Source organism: Dysidea avara, chromosome 10 (genome assembly GCF_963678975.1).
Source record: "Dysidea avara chromosome 10, odDysAvar1.4, whole genome shotgun sequence".
Taxonomy (NCBI): Eukaryota; Metazoa; Porifera; class Demospongiae; order Dictyoceratida; family Dysideidae; genus Dysidea; species Dysidea avara.
Genome location: NC_089281.1, coordinates 19,264,527 through 19,284,883, shown reverse-complemented (window position 1 = coordinate 19,284,883; position 20,357 = coordinate 19,264,527). Strand labels below are relative to the sequence as shown.

The window sequence follows — 20,357 nt, the reverse complement described above, 5'->3', positions numbered from 1 at the left end:
AATAGCCACTTGCTAGCTTGCAACTAACAGCCAACTCCTCAAAAGGATCATCCTTAAAGTTTGAACAGCTTGAATGGCAATTTGGACACATGTGACAGTCTTGTTCTTGCCAGCATGTGGTTGTCAATTTGTACAGTGTATAATAACTATACTGGTACATGTGTTATGTATCCAGAAGCTATAGATACTTACAACTTCATCATACTCCCATAAAGAATAGAAAGGATCAATGTTACATCAACAATAACATGTACCAAAAGGTACTTTGTGGCTGATAACATCATTACAGACTTTTGCAGTCTAACTACTCTAATAGAGCACACACAACAGAAACTGTAGTTAGTTAATCAACAGATGTTCTAAGCTACACTGAGGATTTTGACAATCAGTCTTGTGTGTATACATGAGCCATTATAATGCTGCCATTTTAGTTACCATTCTCAGCTTATATTTAGTGAGTTTATACACTCTGAAAGAGATCCATCTCTCAGTACACCAGCTGTAGTCCGAAATTTTCTGCTTATCTTTTTTCTTAAAAGTGTGTTTGCTGCACGGTTTGATTGTGCTACACATCTATTATTTAATTTGTTGCTAATGTTGTGATTTGGTTACATGAGATCACAATAACTAGCTTGCTGCTTGTACTTGTATTTAGTGGATATACACAGATGATGAGGTGATGGAAATGAGTGGTCCAAAATCATTGGATGTTCTCTCACAAAATATTAAATATCTATATGTCATCAAAAAATCTGTATTTACCAACTGGCCATGGTAGGAATTTTGGTGAGAGAATATGTTTGATAAGGAGGGAAAGATTTCTGTGTTTAAACAACAACTGCTTATTCACCAAATTTGCCAATGTTTCTGCATTACTAAATGGTACATGCATATATATAACAATACACTAAAATAATGAATAATGCTTAAAAAGCAACAATCAGCTCTGCATGCGTTGTTTCATAAAAGTTACTACATGCTGTTTCAGTGCATGTTTTATATACATGTATTGCAATGAAACATGCATGAATGGTATAGCTAATGGAACAATGACTTTAGGGGAGTGCCCCCTAAAATTCTTGCCCCCATTAAATTTAAGCAATAGTTTAAATGAAAGTGCCTCAGGATGCATCAAAAACAATCTATGAGAGTCTAAAATGGCCAGGTACACCAGAAGCAATTTAATCTATGAGACAGTCTAAAATCCAAAAAATTCTGGAGCAGCGTATCACATTCTCAGTTACCTGATCATGAGAATGTGCCAAAAGCAATCTGTGAGAGTCTAAAATGCAACTAGAGTGGCATGTTATTCTCAAGTACTTCAGAATTCACACCAGAATACCTTAACAATTCCCATTATGGGAATCACATGGGAAAATTACTGATTTCCCACATTCCTTGCATGTATAATTCCCAGAAAGGGATTTTTTTCCTGTGTTAATCAATCCAACAGAGTTTAAAATACAAAAATTCCTGGAGTGGCATGTCACCTGAGAATGCACCAGAGTGATCTATACAGGAGTCCAAAATGCAAAAATTTTCTGGAGTGACATGTTATTCTCAGAGGCATGGCCCCTTGATGCCGTGCATACACAGACACTATCGCCCACCTTCCCCCCCTTTCCCACAAGTCATTTCCTAGATGAAGGTTTGCAAAAGATGTGTCATGACTGAACAAGATTTGCAAAAGGGGGGGGGAGGGGAATTTGATTGAATTTTAAAGCTTCATAACATTTTCATCACTGCATATAATTACCTGACATTTTCCATAAGTGTCACTACAGTATCTGGGTACATCATTTGTTTGTTGGTATGTAAAATGTGTGGAAAAGGTGCCTTTTCACAAATCCAGTCACAATCTGGTGTGCAAACAGTCATATAGCTGCCATACAGCTACACCAGACTCACCTATTCTTTGTATGTGTGTGCTATGTGGGTTGTATGTGTTCTTGACCAGGGAAGAATGGCTGCTGACTGGTTCGAGTGTACATCAATTAAAATGCAAATGTATAAGTACACTTATACACAGCTTTCAGGCACTATTGCACAGCTGACCATATTTCTGAGTAAGGAAGGTAGCCATGGTACCGCTATACCAACATATTCTCCTACATTCATTATGTGACTCAGCAGTTTGCAAATATTTGGGAGGGAGCTGTGAAGACTGAAGTGGAGAAAGGCTATATTATATGTATTATTCAAGTCTACCTACATTTAATATTTTTATAATTCTGCATGAATGTGTGCTATCTATAATAATATTCACTGTACATAATTGATTGATTAAAGCTTGTATTGGGGACCACATAATGAGGACTGCTTCATTACATATAAATGCCCCTATATCCAATAGATGCACATCTAGAACTGTGCTACATGGCAGTGACATCTTGTTTAGTGCCTATACACTCTTCATTACACACTTATTATTGTCCTACAAGTTCTGATTTGCAAGTAATTAGTTGGGACTCTGTACTATTCCACTATTTATTATTTCCTTCATGGATCATTAACAAGTTCCAATGCTTGTTATGAATTGTGCAAAATGGAATCAATGCAACAAAGAGCAGCGTGCTTTGTTTACTAGAAAACATTATATTAACTATATACATTATCTGTTATTGGCAAAATGCATATAATTATACTCATGTTGTTTAATATCTGGCAAGGCAACATGACATCTAATAATGGAATACTCAATCACTAGCACCAGAGTACCTGAATACTGCATATATTATTCTAATCATAGAGAATACTCTACTGACGTCATGACACATGGTGTGTGCATAACCTATAGCTACACACCAATTTGTTTAACATGCAAACCATACTTGTCTTGGTTTAGATAACAGACGTACGCACACATAAATATATAACAAACATAACTTAGCTGCTATTTGCACCTAAATGAGGGCTTGCCTTCAGAAACCATTATACTTCTGAACAAGACTATTTTCACAACACCCATTGTGTCTACACATGGGAAATTCTAGTAAGTACATAACAAGAAATAGTCATCTGAGATGAGACAAATGAACACTGAACTGCTGAGAAGCTCATATGGTGCATATGGGCTATGCCTGTATGACTTGAGTATGAGTGTACACATCAGCTTGGAACTATCTTACTACACACAGTACAAACATGTACCACTCATACTCAGATGCTAAGTCAGTGGAGGTGACTATATAGTACCCTGTCAAGTGGCAAGTGAGCAGATGAAGTCTCACCCATTATGTGAGGCATAGGCAGTTGGCATTTGCTTTCCCAGGTTATACTAAATCGTTTTGTTAAAGGAACAACTGGGCATCAAACCTGTAACCAAGTGATTATCAGACCAGTGCTCCAACCACCCAGTCTTACTACCTTACACATGCACACATGTACACCTCAGCCTCAAGTCATCCACATTTCTTGTGCAATTTCCAGCTCTTCCGCACTGAAAGGAAAAGTTCCATCTCCAGTTGGCAGTACACAACACCTCCACAAATTTCATTAATATTCTCCTGACACGTGTGCACACACACACACACACACAAGTCTGCGAATGCAACCAAACACTAGCAATAAACTTTACTTAGAAACTCTATATAACCAGAAGATTAGGTCAAGTGATGTTGACATTACCACTACCCCTACATGATCATGTATATCAACACATATCAACCTCATACAAGTGAAGTAGTAATGTACTAGCTAAGATTACACGGCTGACTGGAGCTACCAGCAGAGTTGACTGATCTCTAACCTGATAGTTTGTTTTGGGTATAATATGCATGACAGGTGATACCAAAGCACCACATATGATAGTTATCTATTGTAACATACTAGTACACTAATTTCATATTCATGAACATTTGATTCTGGTTTCCTGCAAGTCAAAATACTCCCTACCAGAAAGATATCTCACAAACATGGTATATCTTTCTGCTCAAAATCAATACTCCCAATTACACTATACTTTGTTTACAGAAACCATTAAGTACACATGAGTAACCACACCCCTTATGCACAACTTACTACTATCATAATTGTAAAATTTGATGATACACTTTACATAAATACATTATAAACTACGACACGTTCTGAACATCCATGCTAAGAAAAATTTCATACTCTTGTGACAATAACTATCAAATAATAAGAATATTTCTAGTACACCAGCTCTCAACCAGACAGCACCATTTTGACAAAATCTAAAATAACAAGTAAAAATATATGATTACCAGGAGAGCACTAAATAAAAACTGCACTAAATAAAAACTACACCAATCATATATTTGATATATTAATTCACCTTCGTAATTAACTTGTCCCTGACTATCCTCAATTCCTTGCAATAAACTATCAACTTCATCGTCAGTCAATTTTTCACCTGTAAATATAAAGAATAGCTTTTAAAAAGGAACGAAACAAAAAAACTTAACAACAATAATGCACATATATAAGGAGACAGACAGTACATGTTTAACTGATAGCATTAACAGTCAACCTACCCAAGCTAGTAAGCACATGTCGGAGTTCAGCAGAGTTGATGGTTCCATTCCCATCTTTATCAAATACTCTAAGACCTTCAATGAAATCCTCCATTGATCCTTCTTGTTTCTTAGACCGGCCCGACAAGTAGATGGGAAGAAATTCCTCAAAGCTTACACGTTTTCTGCCTACAGTATGAAGAGACAAGAGTGCATATACTATGACAAAGGAATTGAAGTATAAAGCACAACTCCTTAGAAACATAACTGACTTTATAGTGGTTGTGTACAATTAAAAACTTACAATGAACAATCCATAAATCATAACAAGTCAAACAAAATTATTAAGTAATCACCTATCACCACAAAAGGACCCAATAAAGGTGGCAAAGCAACCAAATACATTAAAACTTCTTGCTACTAACATGCACACATTACCAACACACACACACACACACACACACACACACACACACACACACACACACGCACACACACACATAAATCACCAGTAAACTACAAATACAATGAATTTCCCACCTTGGGGATCAACTTCAGCTACAATTTTCTTCACATCTAATTCAGTGGGATTTAGGTTCAATGCTCTTAGCACATCTCCAATCTGGTCTGAGTCAATTTTACCATCTCCACGCTTGTCAAACAGGGCAAAAGCATCTTTGTATTCTAATAAATTTGCAAAAACAAGACAAAACATGAATACAGCACACATTTCAATGGCTGCACAATACTGGCATGGTTGGCATACCAGGCTGTACGACTACATCATTAAATGGCTTCATGTGGTCGACTCTAGCGCCATATTAGGGATAAATAGAGTGAATACTACACGCTTCACATTACTCAGTCAATAGTGCATGGATACCACAGCAACACACACAAGCAGAAATTGATATAGGCCAACAAGAAGGGCGTTAGAACACAAACAAACATCTACATTACAGCGAAACAAACATCTACATTACAGCGAAACAAACAGGCGACGCATACGAGCATACACTACGAGGAAACACAACGGAACAAGTACAAACTTTAGAATACAACTTACTACTGTTTAAACTACTTACCAGCTACTTGATCTTCGCTTAGCCGCTCCTACAGTAATGATAACACAAACATAACGTTCATAAAATATTGTTCACTGCCCGAGCACTAATTTAAAAGTTGGTGGTGCTTTTTACAATGAGATGTGTAAACCTGGGGGATAGCTACACACAAGCAACAACCTCACTCACCATTTGAACTGATCAGAACTTTGATAACTGCTAAGACAAGTGATAAAGTGAACTGGTTGACTAGCCCGATTGTTTTGGTCAATGACGTTTAATATGATCGCGTGATCAACCCTCCCACAATAACCATATTCTAATTAATTCGTTCACAGCAAAATTCTCAGGCACATGGCAGCTAAACGAGGAGGTTGTTGCGGGTTCGACTGTCTAAGACTAACGCTATGTTTCATTAATACATTATACTTGGTAAGTTTCAAACTTGATTTCAATGCATTATTTATTACTGTTTATCTGGTTTCAAAGATTTTAGCCCTTTTATTAATCGCCGTTGTGGTGATAGCGAAGAGTACTACATATTATACGGAGCCACATATTCTGATAGGAGTGCTAGTCAGCGGAATTGTGTTGTTCTTGATAGCAGTACTAGGCCTGGTAGGAACAATCCACCATCATCAAGCAGTCTTATTTATAGTATCCTTGCTTATAATATGCTCAGAGTGTGGCAGTAAAAGTGGGTAGTGTGTGTGTGTGTAGTTAGTAAGTATTGGTATGTGGTTGTGTGATGTTTTATTTAAGTGCCATGTATTCCAACTGATACTACTACTTTATGATGTCAGTAGGGAAAGGTTACAAAACAATTGTGGACTTAGTTACCAGACTTTGTCATGGTAACCCAGAGGAAATGACTTAAGTATCTGAATTGTAATACGTTGTGTGGCTTAATATATGTTTTCTTAGCATCCACCTCCATTATTTTTATTTTATCATTTATCATAAGTTAAAATTTTTGAAAAACAGTATGTAGTACGGTATAGCTTCCATTTAAAATATACACAAGTTTTACAAAGTTATTCTGTATGATACAAGCTCAGAATTGTATAAATACTTTGACATTTCCATCAGGATTGTTTGATCAACATGTTTCTGTACTATAATGCCTCAAAAATTTGTATGTGCTTCCCAACATTGTCTGACCACATTTTGTTGACTACAAGTATTGTTGTGATAATGAAGTGAACTGGATAGATGTCACTTCTCTTATCATCATCATTACAATGTCATGTGGTCTTGAGATTAAACATCATTAGTAAAGTGTTACGAGTTATGGTTGATGTGTAGTAACAAATGAACATTGTAAATTTGTAATTAGGCCATTGATTAGTTTTTTTTCACGGGTGAAAATCTCAAGATTGTAGAGTTGGTAGGTTCACTAGGTTGACATGTAAATAAAATATTAATAGAAATCAGCACAAAAGTAGTGCAAAAGTGACACAAAGTACATATATAAGGGGCATAGGTCTCAACAAACGGTAGGTTGTTTACAACGTTTTAAGCCAGGTTTTGAGAGGGTACTTGTTCCCAGAGTTTATGATTTTTCACTAATAAAACTTTTTCAAAGTTTACTACATGTTGTGCAATATAATAAATTCCATCTACTAAAAATTACTGTCACAATATAACTTTACGACTTTATGATGCACACATCCAGTGTGTGTTGACAATAATGGCTTTTGGTGGTTTATCCTGAAACTCTGTATGAATAATTGTTTGTACCCACACAAAAGTTATGGACACTTAGCAGTGTGTGAATACTATCATCAGACAGTGTTACTAAATACCTTCAGGTTTGATATTCAGTCAGTCACATCTGTGTTGAGATTACACTGTACCACCTAAATCAATTCTACCTTGTACTGTATGTCTTGGGCTTATACCATAGTACTAAACAATTGATCCCAACCATTGCTCACAAATATGATTCATACATAATGCGTGCATAGTGTAGTAACAATAGTTCATATTTCACTTCTTGAACTTCTAAATATTGTGAGCTCTTGGTGACCATGACACCAGGTGATTTACCCATGGAACTTTTGATGTTGTTATTTAATCACATACCATTTTATTCATGTGGGCACAGCTAGGCACAAGACAAGCACACACTAGGTAGACACACGTACAACCATACACTACACACACATGCATGCGTGCACGCACACACACATGCGCGCACACACTTTATTTACGAAACAGCTTTGTTGCAAATATGTCCATACGTCCCTGATAAACTGATACAATAAACTCTTTCTAATCATGTCACTGTATAATTATAATAAGGTCACCTGTCTAAATTGGCCATTATAAAAATGTCTTTTGTGTACAATTCTGACTTTCTATGTGCACTTAGAACCACAAATTTATAAAAAGCATGAATATGTTATGAGTAAACTACCAAACCTTCACATGAAATTCTGCACATACTGTGTACAAGTTGCATATGAAATTTTAAAGAGCCAACACTCAATCAATGAATGTGCCACTATTTTGTCCAGAAATCACACTATTATGTTATGTGATATAGCAGCACTGAATTTATATGAAGTTACACTAAACAGTATATAAATCTTGGAGTAAAGTCCAAGAATGTCTGTATTGTGTAATTGTTGTACAAGTTGTGTAATTGTTCTGCTCTACAAGTTGTTTCTTTAACTCATATTCACTAGTATATGGTATCCCTCAGTATATCAGGAATTGTTATGTTTTCCGTGTCAGTGGCAGCGTTGGTGTTGTCAAAGTCACAGATTGACACCTGGTTGGGGTCAGAATGGCGTCGTCTTGATAATGATCAGAAAAGTTATCTACAAGACCAGCTCAACTGTTGTGGGTTCAGTAGGAATGTTAGCGTGGCAGAGGATAAAGCGTGGGGACACCCACTTTGTAATACTACAACTCTAACTAGCCCTGGTGTAAGTGTGTGTATGTGCGTGCGTGTGTGTGTGCACGTGTTTTATACTCTGTGTGTGTGTGTCATACTGTGTGCGTGTGTGTCATACTGTGTATGCATGCGTGTGTTATATGTGTGTGTAGTGTGTATGTGTGTGTATTGTGCATGTGTGTGTTGATATTACAACAAGCTTGGTTATGAATTATCCTTAAACCTGGATGATAGACATTCATGTGAGCTATCTTCTACAAATAGCGTATAGAACTTTTGGGAATGCACAGTGACATTAGATGAGGTAACTTAACTCCTATAGCCTAAAACTACACGTTGATCAAAAAGTCTGCTCACTGGGCTACTTGAAGAAGTGTAAGTGAGCACAGTAACTATAGTGGCTTACTTGTTACAAAGTGAGCAATTCACATTTCCATGTTTCAAAGTTCTTATCACATATTTAACTTTGATTATGGCTTAATCTAATCACATAATATATGACCTGATAGAACATTTAATGATGAAGCGATCAGAACTTGTTGCAAGTTTATAGGGGCAACCACCATAGAGTATGTATCCTTTTTTTGTAAAGGTAATGTAATGGGTTTTTGTATTTTATCAACAAGTTACTTTTTGGCCTTGCCGTTTAGTGTTAGGGTAAAACCCTAGGTATCATTTTAATCCTTGCTACATCACAAGTAGAATGACGTAAATTCCATAGCCAAAAGATGTATGCTTTGAAAGTTACAGTGCTTTGTGTAAAGCATGTGTATTTGTTAAGGGTTGAAGGGTTAAACAATCCTACAATGTGTGTACATTCCCTATTTGGTGTACAATTACCCACACACATGGAGTATGTGTAAACTATGCAATACCTTTGTGTGAAACTGTTAATTCTTGTGGTTACTATAAAATTCCCCTTGTACTTGATGTGTGGAGAAAATAACACATTCAGCAACTTCTGCTATGTAAACTTTAGGGTGAGGAAAAAACAGTCTCATTGTGTGCACTTTACTGGACTGTCTGTATTTTCAAGAGTGTTATACATATTATGTAGCATATTTCAGTGTTTATGAGAGGATTTTGTCAGGTTGGACTTAACTACATGCAACTGCTCAGAAAGGTTCTGCCTATTTTCTGTTAGGTGTGTTGAAAATGTGCCTTGCTAGTGGAAACCTTTAGTATTAGTCATTATTCAGGGGCTGTAAGGTCTAGTGAACACTTGTGCAGGTAATAAGATGAGCTGAAGACAATTTAGTAACTTTTTAAAGTCTCATCATTTAGAGTGACAAGTGACAAGCATTACTGTAGCTAACTGAATGTATCCCTCATACTTGTCAAATTTCAACTAGATTGTGTGGGATAAATACCTTTAATGGTTCACTATGTGTCTGGGCATTTAGTAGGTTACAAATTTACAACGATGATATGGTCGTTAATTTGGTGATGACTTTATGAATACTTAGGTTTGCTGAGCTGTAAAGATATAACTTTTTGTTTTAAAAATAAAATTCCCACTACAATTAAGCTCGATGGTCTACCACTGCAATTGTAAGCATGTTATTATGCCAAACCTGCCTGTGAAACTACTCATTAAGTATTCTGAATAGTGTAAATACTATTGTCATTGAAGAATTTTCTCTAAACATATTACAAACTTTGTAACTGCCACTGTAAAACAGTTGCCACAGGTATAGGAGTAATGCTCACAAGGTTTCACAAGTGTGAAGTTTACCAATGGAGTTCATCTGGTAGTAATGTGCTCACTAAGCAGCCTGTTGCAGACCAAAACTCACAAACTTGCTATACCACTGTGTTACAGTTTACAGGCGAGGCTCACAGTCCTGTCTGACTGATTGTGTTTGTGCGTACTGGTATTGACTTACCAATCCTATCTGTTGGCTTTTTATTCATAATTAACGAAGAGCTTTTACGTTTCATTGTGGAGTGTTGCAAGCTTGTATTCCCTTGTCACAAGACTCAAATATCCACGGTGTATATATAGGCCTGTTATGGAGTCTTAATTTAAAAAAATAAGAAATGGTAAAATACACTTTGGCTATAATCAATCTTTGCTGCTACCGATTTGGGTTGTAAATAAGGCTAACAGACAAAGATGGAAGGTATAAAGTCCCGCACACACACAAAGGGACTACATGTGATGTTCTGAGGTCCAAGAACAGAATCAGATCCAAAATCTAAAGTATTCTGAGCAAAGGCATAGGAACAATTTTCAGAGTGAGGGGGGGCAAAAAGATAGCCATAACTAGTCAACCATAAACAGATCAACACCCATACAGACACACAGGGTCCCACTGTTATGGCTCCTGTACCCAGTTCATACGTACATTTATATAAAGGTGTTGTGGGGTGTGTTATCACTAAATAGCCCTACACCTATACTGCATAGCTATATCTCTTCATTCTCTATCCTGCTAATGGCTGCTATACTCCTCTACATCTAGTGCTCAATGCATGTATATATCACGTGACAAATCATGGTCACGTGAGAGTATTCTCTTAGCTTTACGTACTTCACACTACAAGGATTGCAACATTAATAGTTGTTATCCACAAAGTGAAACTTCGCTACCTTAAAGGAACTACAATCTGGGATGTCTGCTCTAGCAGGTGTTCCCAAACTGAGTGTAGATCACTTGAATACCACACTGCATTCACGGTTTGCCACTTTCATTTTCGCCATCCTTGCATGTTTCTCTTTAGACTACTTGATAAATCAACTTCACCAAAGTCTTCATAATTTCTGGTTTAAACGTCAGTAGTCAACAACTCCCATACACTCGCGTACTACAGTAAGACTGCCTTCTTAGATATGTTGCCACCCTCAATTCAAGTTAAATCTTTCCCACATCATATAATGCCACAGATGCGGCACTCTTTCTACTGTTTAAACTTCTCACTGCACGGGATCCATAAAATATTTGAACAACAGATATCACTTGCAAGCAGAGCCTGGAATTATGGTCAGACATCTGCCATTTTCTGACCACTTTTGGCTAATGTCTGAACACTTTTAGAAAGTTTTAGTACAGTACTATTGAGTATGTCTGACCAAATAGCAGGATTTGTCAGATCATTTCCAAAACATAATTTCAGGCCCTGGAAAGCATAACAGAAATAAAATTACAGGTGCTTTTGTGTTTAATACAGTAAAATGAATAGCTTGACAGTTGCGGTGGACTGGTGATACCACATCCCAGAGGGGTGCTTTTGCGTGGTGGTTGTATGGCTTTTCGTATGGAGGTATGTATTTCTGTGTGTATATATATAGCTTTGGCTGATTGGCTACTTAGCCCAAAAAGTGGGGGCGCCAAAGCATGTTTTTGAAAATAGTGTGGGGGCCATGGCCCCCCTACCATTCTGATGCCTTTGATTCCATGCCCCCCCACCCCATTCTGACAACTTTGATTCTAAGTGCATATGTTGACTACTGCTAGAGACACAGGTACACTATTTAGAATTGCTTGTATTGAAGTGTGCTGCAACACTCCAATCTGCCAATGCTAGCCATCACCCAACCACCTTCCTTAACTAAAGTGCAATATTGATACATTCAGCAATGCATGCTGTTTTATACAAGCACAAGTAACTAACACACTTGGCTTGGGTGTAACCTGGCTACTTAATTATAACATGACTAGAAATTAGTAAGGCTACAGTATGCAGTGTTCTCACTAAGGAGGGTAGTACATAGCGCCTTGGCTGCTCAACGTAATCCCAAAAGCAATCCGTAGCTATACTGTATGTGGGCCATGCATATGCAGGATGCTAAAAATACATCAAAGCCAAATTGTTGATCTCCTCCACTAATTTTGGTTAAGATAAATTGTTGTTGCATTTACAATGACATAAACTGTATCATACATTGTGTGGCATGATTGTGGCATATTGTTTATGATTGATCATTGACATGTAGCCACTAGAAGTTGAATGGTTGTAAGCCTGTATGTTATCACTTCCAGTCAGTATTGTTTTCTTTCTTGTCTTGAATTATGAGCAGGACTTCACCGGCTTAACTGCTCAACCATGTTGTAAAGACAGTCTAACTATGCAATGAGTTGGCAAGAAGTAACATCGGACTTTTGCCATCTGTGTCTTATATCAATGTATCACACAAGTGATATACCTAATTTTCCCAATGCACACAGTTTGTCACTATTGAATAGGCCAATCGTTTGTCACTTTCCATTCATCTGGAATTTCATACACTTCTCTGATCTCTAACAACCTGTGGTGTTTGTTCTTTTCTAGACATGAACGATACGAAATACTGTTGATTATCCAGTCTGCTGTATATTATTTCATCAACACCTTGATTATGTTGTATGGAGTGCACCTTTGTAGCTTAATAGGTATTGTACATGACTGTTGTATTAGGGTGATTGCTTTATTAGAGTATCTTAATTTTTCTCTTGTCATCAAACAGAGGTATCCTACCTATGTCATAGGACATAATCACTTGATCATTATACGTGCAACTAAATTATATTAGGGGACATAGTTGCCATACTGTGCTTTCAGTAGTGATTTGATTGTAGGTACACATGTCTATACTTCCTCTAACAGCTAGTAGCATAAATGCATCACATAGTTTTGTGGTAAATTGACCTTTCCACATTGACAAAATGTGAGGTCACAATTGATGAAAAATGGCCATGACAGTTTGGGGACTTCATCGTCAGTAACAAAAATAAACTTTGTGGCTTTTACAACATGGAGCCATTGGGTAATGAAGGTAAAAGATCAGTAAGTGTGTTGTGGTGATGCAAAATAGGCCCATCTGGCAATCCCAGACCTAACTTCTGATATGGATACAAAATAGCACACATTTGTATTGTAAGTATGTATGTGTGGGTGCGCACGTGTGTGTGTATGCCCCTGCTAGAATAATATAATAGTGGGAATGCTATTTCTCCCAATACCCTCTGTGCAAAGTCCCCACACTACACTGCCATTTTTATGCTGTGACATCATGCAATGATGATAAGGTCCTTATACCTCTCTAAGGAAAGCGTTGATATGGAAAATTAACATGTTGATAAGGGTTCTTTGTTTGAAAATGAGGAATGGATCGTATAATTGAAGGTAAAAGGAAAGGCCAAGTGACATTCTTTGGAACCAGAAAAGGCGCATGCTAGTAAGTTTGCTATTGTGATGTGAAATGGTGGCTGTACGCTGCTTTGTTTTAACCTCTATCCTTGTGACTGTGGTCAGGCTGCCAGGCAGACCAAAATCAGGTTTGTCTGGTGCTTTCTTATTTTAAATACTAGATTTGATATTAATGCAGTATGACTCTTCTGTAAAGTTACTTTTTAGAGTGGAGAACATTTCTATTGTGGTTTTTTAATGGCTACATTTTGGCAGGCATCCTTTACTTTAGGGGAGGTCACCCCTACTATACAATACTATGTATGGTATGTCATGTAAAATATCACTAAATATGGCAGTATTTAAATTAGAGATTTGGTATATAGCATAAGTGTTTGATTGCTATATTAGAGAATCTCTCAATCTTTTCTGGGTATGATTTTGCACCCTCCATTGCTTGGTCTAGAACAATATCACTATTATTCTAACACAAGCTATTCAACCATTTCAATCTGACTTAATCATCACCAATATTGCGATAATATTGTTTACAAAATTGGATGATGGAAGTATCGTTTCATTTGTATATCACCACCCAGCCCCAGCCTTAGTACTGTCGCAATACTGAGTGGGGTTTTGAGCTACCCTAGCTAAAAATAGGATCAACCCTGAAGATGACTGTTATGGAGAGATTCCACTGTATCAGAGAACAGCAATTGTTATCAAAATAGTCACATAAATGTATACTACAAAACTGATCCATCATTCTGTATTGAACTAGTGATGTGCAATAGTACTTTAGCAATTCTATCGATTATCATGGTCGATTATCATGGTGCTTGTATCACAATATGATAGTTTATTACGATAGTAGAACGAATTAATAAGATGCATAATTTAGCACTGTTTTTATTTATCATATACCATAAAAGAGTCAATCTTGTGAGTAAATCAGAAAATAATTACAATCGTAGTTGAAATAAACCAACATTATGCCTCAATTGTAAGAGTATTTTGAGGTACGAATTTCTGATTTGGTGCTCACGATAATCACAAGCTATTATCATATCATGATATTGGATCTCTGTGATACGATTATCACACTATTGATACTATTGCACATCACTATATTGAACAGTCACACCTCTCACCCTAGCGAGATGTTCACTGCCAAATTACTGACAGTACTCCATATTGTCTGTAGTGTGATTTAGTCACTATTCCACTAGGGACCTGTATAAAGCCTGTGTAGCAGGGAGTCAGAATTTTGTTACTGTAACTCTGTTGAAAGTACCATACCTGGTGGTAGACAATTTGCAGTCTAGGGGTTGAGCCACATCAGAGGAGGTAGGACATGATGTCACAGGAGGTGGGACATGATATCAATAATTGCGTGACGTGTGCGTACTGTACATTTTTAGCATAGGGTATAGTTCTAGTAAACTATAAAGTTTAGAGCTGGGTTTATTGTCAGCAATGGTAATTCACCAGTGTAGAAATTGTTTCATGTGTTGAGCTTCATTGAACTCCAGCAATTTTATGATGAATTTTGCAATAGAGCATTATTTAGAGCGTCTACAATGATGCAAGTAGCTAGTATGATAGTTTTTCATCATGTATATGATAGTTTTTCATCATTATTTAGAGCGTCTACAATGATGCAAGTAGCTAGTATGATAGTTTTTCATCATGTTTAATTACATTACGCAAAAAATCATATGCGCTATGACATCATGTCCTACCCCCCTGGAGCCACACAGTCTGGGATTCAACTTACGAAATAGTACAACAATCTACAAAACCTTACCCCCCTGGAGCCACACAGTCTGGGATTCAATTTACGAAATAGTACAACAATCTACCTAATATAACATACACTCTAATAAAACATACAGCAAGTGCCACATTAACACAAACCTGTTGATACATGTTAATATTTATGTATGTACATAATACTACATATTTAACACTACTGTGATTTATTGTGTTGTCATTTCAGTCATGTTGTGCCAACCACAACACTACTACTAACAGTAGTGTAGAGTGTCCACTGTGTGAACCTTGTTATGATGCTTGGAAGGATACCATTGTCAAGAGTCTGAAAGCCTCAGGGAGTCTAGGAATTATTTTTAGCATTACGCAGGTATGATGTGTGTGTGTGTGTGTGTGTGTGTGTGTGTGTGTGTGTGTGTGTGTGTGTGTGTGTGTGTGTGTGTGTGTGTGTGTGTTAGTGTTGTTTTAGTATGGAGTTTTAGTTTTAGTTTTAGTTATAGTAATCTTTCTTAATTCTTTTAGTCATTGATTTAGTTATGGTTATTCACTCTTTGATGTTTTAGTTTTAGTTATAGTTACAGTTAAAAACATGAAAACCTTTTAGTTTTAGACACAGTTTTAGTTATGTATCTGAAAATGTTTTAGTTCTAGTTCTAGTTAAAAACTTGAAAACCTTTTAGTTTTAGACACAGTTTTAGTTATGTATCTAAAAACCTTTTTTAGTTATAGTATTAGTTGTACATAAGAAGACCTTGTTTAGCTTTAATAGTAAGCACCAAGTGACTATATTTTTTGTGAATGAAACTCTTGTTATAATTTCAGTACCATTTTTCCAGCTTAGTAATACAAAATATTTGTATTACAAAACCTGTCAATTTTTTTATAATATAGATTTGATTTTAGTTGTAGTTAATATATTCATCTTACTAAAAGTACTTTTAGTTTTAGTTACAGTTAAATGAAACAACACTAGTGTGTGTATGTGTGAAGCTTCCAAATGACATACAAGTGTATGTATCAGCCCAAGCTCCAAAGATCTTGCTTTCTTTTTGAGTAGCAGAATGTATCTGTTTGCCCCATCACAGGCGACGACATGTTGCTGAGCTACAAGCAATGTGACCATTATTCCCATACACTAAAGTGTACTATACAGGTATCTCATGTTACAACTTACTAAGACTAGAAAGACTTTTATTCTTTTTCCTGCACCAACATTCAACCTCAAGTGTGTACACAATGATATCCAGTTCCAAGTAGTTGCATGTAGGAAGTCTGGGGTCCACAGCCCCCACATATGTTGTAGATGTTTTATAAATTTTATTCAACTTTTTGGTGTAGAATGGTACTAGGTAGTACTTTGTGGTATTAGCCCTTACACCTGCACATAATTTTTAGTAACAATGCACTGAAAATGTACTGTATATGCTGATAAATTGGCTTTTATGCATGACTTCAAACAAAGTGCTGTAACTGTCAGACCAATAACTACTATGGCTATGCAATTTGTGCCATTGTATTTGTGATGTAATAAGAAATAAAACAGGAGTTTACCCTTCCTGGGGTCAAAACTTGGCAAGAAACAACATGTACCCAATTAAAAACGCATGCCAATACAGGTGTACATAGCTTTCAGAAACATTAGTAGCTTTGCCATTCATTGTAGAATCACGGTATATAAACCTCACGTGAGTCGGTCATTTATAAAAATGGCCTCTATAGTATGTACGCGTTGAACTGAATCCTCAAAAACAAACTCATGGATGCAATTACACACGATCTTGAAATTTGGCTCATTTGTAGTACTGCTTGACCTGCTAAAAATATTTCAAAATCTTTTTGCTCAAATGTCTGACATAATATTTATGACCAATCAAAATTTTCACAATGCATTTCCTATGGGAAAGTGATATAAACACAGTTTTCATTACAGTCCTTTCCCGAACTTGTAATGGAGCCAACCATACGTGCCTGTTGTTGACACCTTTGCTGTTACCACTAATCATCTGGTTGGCTGAAATGTTAACTCTGTTGAGAAAAAAATCCACTTTTAATTTTTAGCTGTTTTTCAGGATTCAGCTCAACTTGTACATACTATAGGCCATGCACTCACAAGGTAGGGGAAACTAAATGTCAGCCTTCAGTGTATCATAGCAAGTCTAAGTAGCCCAATAAATATACTTTCCAGTGATAGGTGGTTTTTGGACTAATGTAGTTAGACAAGCTTCATACACTGCTGGTCTAGAAGCCATCATGTATTCATCCATTAGTACGTAGTTCGAGCTTTATAAAAAAAATAATAATAATAAATAAATAAATTTTATAAAAAACACCAATATATTGACATATGTGGGTTTAAGGGTTAAAGTGCAGTTTGCTATCTGGGCACATTTGAAAATATAGTTCAATAGAACAATCAAATACTCTAATAGAACAGTCGCCATTTGTCTCCTTTATATATAGTAAATATTCCCATGATGATGATGGAGTGGTGTTGCCAAGAGTATCATGAACTCTTGGTGCTGCTATCACAAGTTTTCATGTTGAACAGAAATGATCAATTACATACCATAGTGTGATATAGTAGCTAAAGTCTTTGAGCAGGCTGTAGGACCGACCAGGTGTCCTACAGACCTTCAGCACTTGTGCTGTAAAACATTAATAAATAAATATGACTCATAGTTTCAGTAGATCTTAATGGGCACAATACAATAAGGAAACCACTCATAACACATTATGTCATTTTAACATAAGTTTGGTAATGGAAATATTTAATGAATGATGGGACTCACAGGGACTCTCCAGTGGCTTTGTGGCTTTGTTGTGTAAGAGCTCTCTTTAAAGTTTCAGTCATGTACACCTTCTTAGCTAAAGTTGTCACAGTTTAATAGACATGTATAACCTCCTTCTCTCTGATATTCCTACAGTGTAGAGGTCACTACAAGAGTTGTGTACTGGTAAAAGTCTTGTTCACATATACTATGTAACAACAGACAGGTATAATGAGTCATGTTTTTTGAGAATTCAAAATTTAACTATCTGCAACTTGTATTTGAAATTAATTTGATTTTGGGCACCCAAAGCCTAAATTTGAGTGGTTGAATTTCTGGGGTGTGTAGCTCCGTAAGTACTTCTTTGGACCACCTGGTGTGAGATATGGTTTTCATACTCTTCCCTGCTGTACTTCTTGTTAACTCCTAGTATCTTGTATCCAAGGTAACATACACATACCCAGTGCTTCTTGTCAAATACCTGCGTATATGAAATCATTAATAGCAACTGCCTAACATGGTCAGCTTTGTTGTTTTCCACATATAGCATGTGTCTGGAATAAAAGGCTTCAAATCGTAGCCTTTTGGCTGCTGTACTGTGTTGGGGATATGAGGGAGGGAGGGGGGATATACCTGGGAGCTACCAGTGTGGGTTGAAATATAATTATGTTGTGTTCACTGTATGTAGAGGAAGTTTCCCAAGTCAGACTATTTATTAGATTAATTTTAAGTGGGTTGCCATAATGTAGTAATATAATACCATTGAGTTGTCCCTTCCTGGCCACTGTAAGGGATTTATCTGTGGTTAAGACCATGTGTGCAATAAATTAGTGTCATTACACTTAGTGTATTCATGTATTGTTGATTGCCTGGTGACTATAAAGCTTTACTAATACAACAATGATAGAATTATGTCACTGGTGACCAAGGGCTCCACTGAACACAAATTAATGTCATGTCCGTAATCATTTTTTTTTTTAAATTGGCCATATCGCTCACCAGTGTCTCTCACTATTGGTTATCCTGTTAGTTTGACTGAATCACAATTCATTGTTACTACAAATATTGGCTAGGAACTAACTATTGTTTCTGATGTAGTATCAGTGACTATTAATAGAGTACAAGGACCTCCACCATACAGTAAAAGTTATCTGTTTATTAAGGCTGTACAGCACTTGTGCTGAAGGTCTGTAGGACACTTGCTGTTTAAAGAATTATGTTTAAAAGGTGCAGAAAGAAGAAAAATCCATGACTGGACCTGGGCAGCCTTGAACCTGCGGCCATCTGATTAACGCTTGAATGCTTACTGGAGCCTGCCAGGCAGTCAGGATGTTTTCTCAATTTCATGTGTATTGTAACCATAGGAACTGTAGAGAGTGACTGTTATATACCAGATGTTGATGTGAGATCCAACTGACAATTACCAAATTATATGGCACACCTAACACTGATAGGTATAAATTTTCTGATGACTAGCCAATGGTGATTAAATGGAGCCAGATTGCTGTCTTACATAATATTTTAATGTCTTAATAAATAAACTAATTATTGTCCATTTGGTTCCACATGGGGTACTTTGAGATAAGTCACTCTCTCTAGAGTTCCTACACATCAACATCTGGTATATCACAAACTTGATAAAGTTCAATCTGACACACCTGGTGTGTAATGAAACAAAAGTGCAAATTACAAAGTATATGATGTAGCGATTGGCAGTAACATAGTAGTGTTTATTCTGTCGACTTTCTGCTACCTGTTTCTACAGTAAGTTACCAAGGATACCATCACAATTATTGTTCATTTAGCCAGTGTAAGGTAGTGAACACAGCACAAAGGTGATACTAGTACACAATTTACCTTTAGTTGTCCTTGAAGTTCAATAGGACTGGACAATGTTTTGAGTTTTCACAATTCACTAATGGCTACTAAAGGAAAAAGTGTTTTGTTGTTTTTGTGTCACGATATGTCTTCTACCTGTAGTAACCCAAATGTATGGCTTACGTTTTATTAGGGCAAACATTGGTAAAAGTTGTATGTTGGTCAGCATAAAGGTAGATAGATAGACAGACAGGTATTAACACACATGCATGTACACGAACAGTGTACCATATTTTGCCAGTTAATAGCAATGTCTATAATGACTTTCTGCAGAATAAAGGGCGACTACAATTCAAGGGTAGCTGCTATGGGCTTGTACTGTGTAGCAATAAGTGTGCTTGGTATTTGTATGGTTTCTGCTTCTACTGTATCAGCATCTATTGAGGTA

General features: G+C 36.6%; 3 protein-coding genes across 3 annotated transcripts in view; 1 reads left to right on the top strand and 2 right to left on the bottom strand.

Annotated features, from left to right (window-relative positions):
• LOC136268895 (GTP-binding protein Rheb-like) overlaps positions 1 to 20,357 on the bottom strand; it is a 48,625-nt gene that overhangs the window by 241 nt on the left and 28,027 nt on the right. The gene's annotated exons all lie outside the window — the stretch shown is intronic.
• LOC136268896 (myosin-2 essential light chain-like) lies at positions 4,017 to 5,860 on the bottom strand. Its single transcript, XM_066064362.1, has 6 exons — positions 5,729 to 5,860; positions 5,561 to 5,588; positions 5,016 to 5,159; positions 4,497 to 4,664; positions 4,298 to 4,375; positions 4,017 to 4,196 (listed from the first exon to the last, which is right to left on the bottom strand). Exons 1-6 carry the CDS (start codon positions 5,729 to 5,731, stop codon positions 4,168 to 4,170), a joined length of 450 nt encoding a protein of 149 aa, XP_065920434.1. The 5' UTR covers positions 5,732 to 5,860; the 3' UTR covers positions 4,017 to 4,167.
• The window catches only part of LOC136268894 (tetraspanin-31-A-like), a 15,871-nt gene continuing 1,369 nt past the window's right edge, over positions 5,856 to 20,357 (top strand). The window contains exons 1-4 of the mRNA XM_066064358.1: positions 5,856 to 5,971; positions 6,029 to 6,196; positions 8,230 to 8,472; positions 15,550 to 15,693. Coding sequence (XP_065920430.1) covers positions 5,894 to 5,971; positions 6,029 to 6,196; positions 8,230 to 8,472; positions 15,550 to 15,693 — 633 coding nt within the window. The 5' untranslated portion in view covers positions 5,856 to 5,893. The remainder of the gene's footprint in view (positions 5,972 to 6,028; positions 6,197 to 8,229; positions 8,473 to 15,549; positions 15,694 to 20,357) is intronic.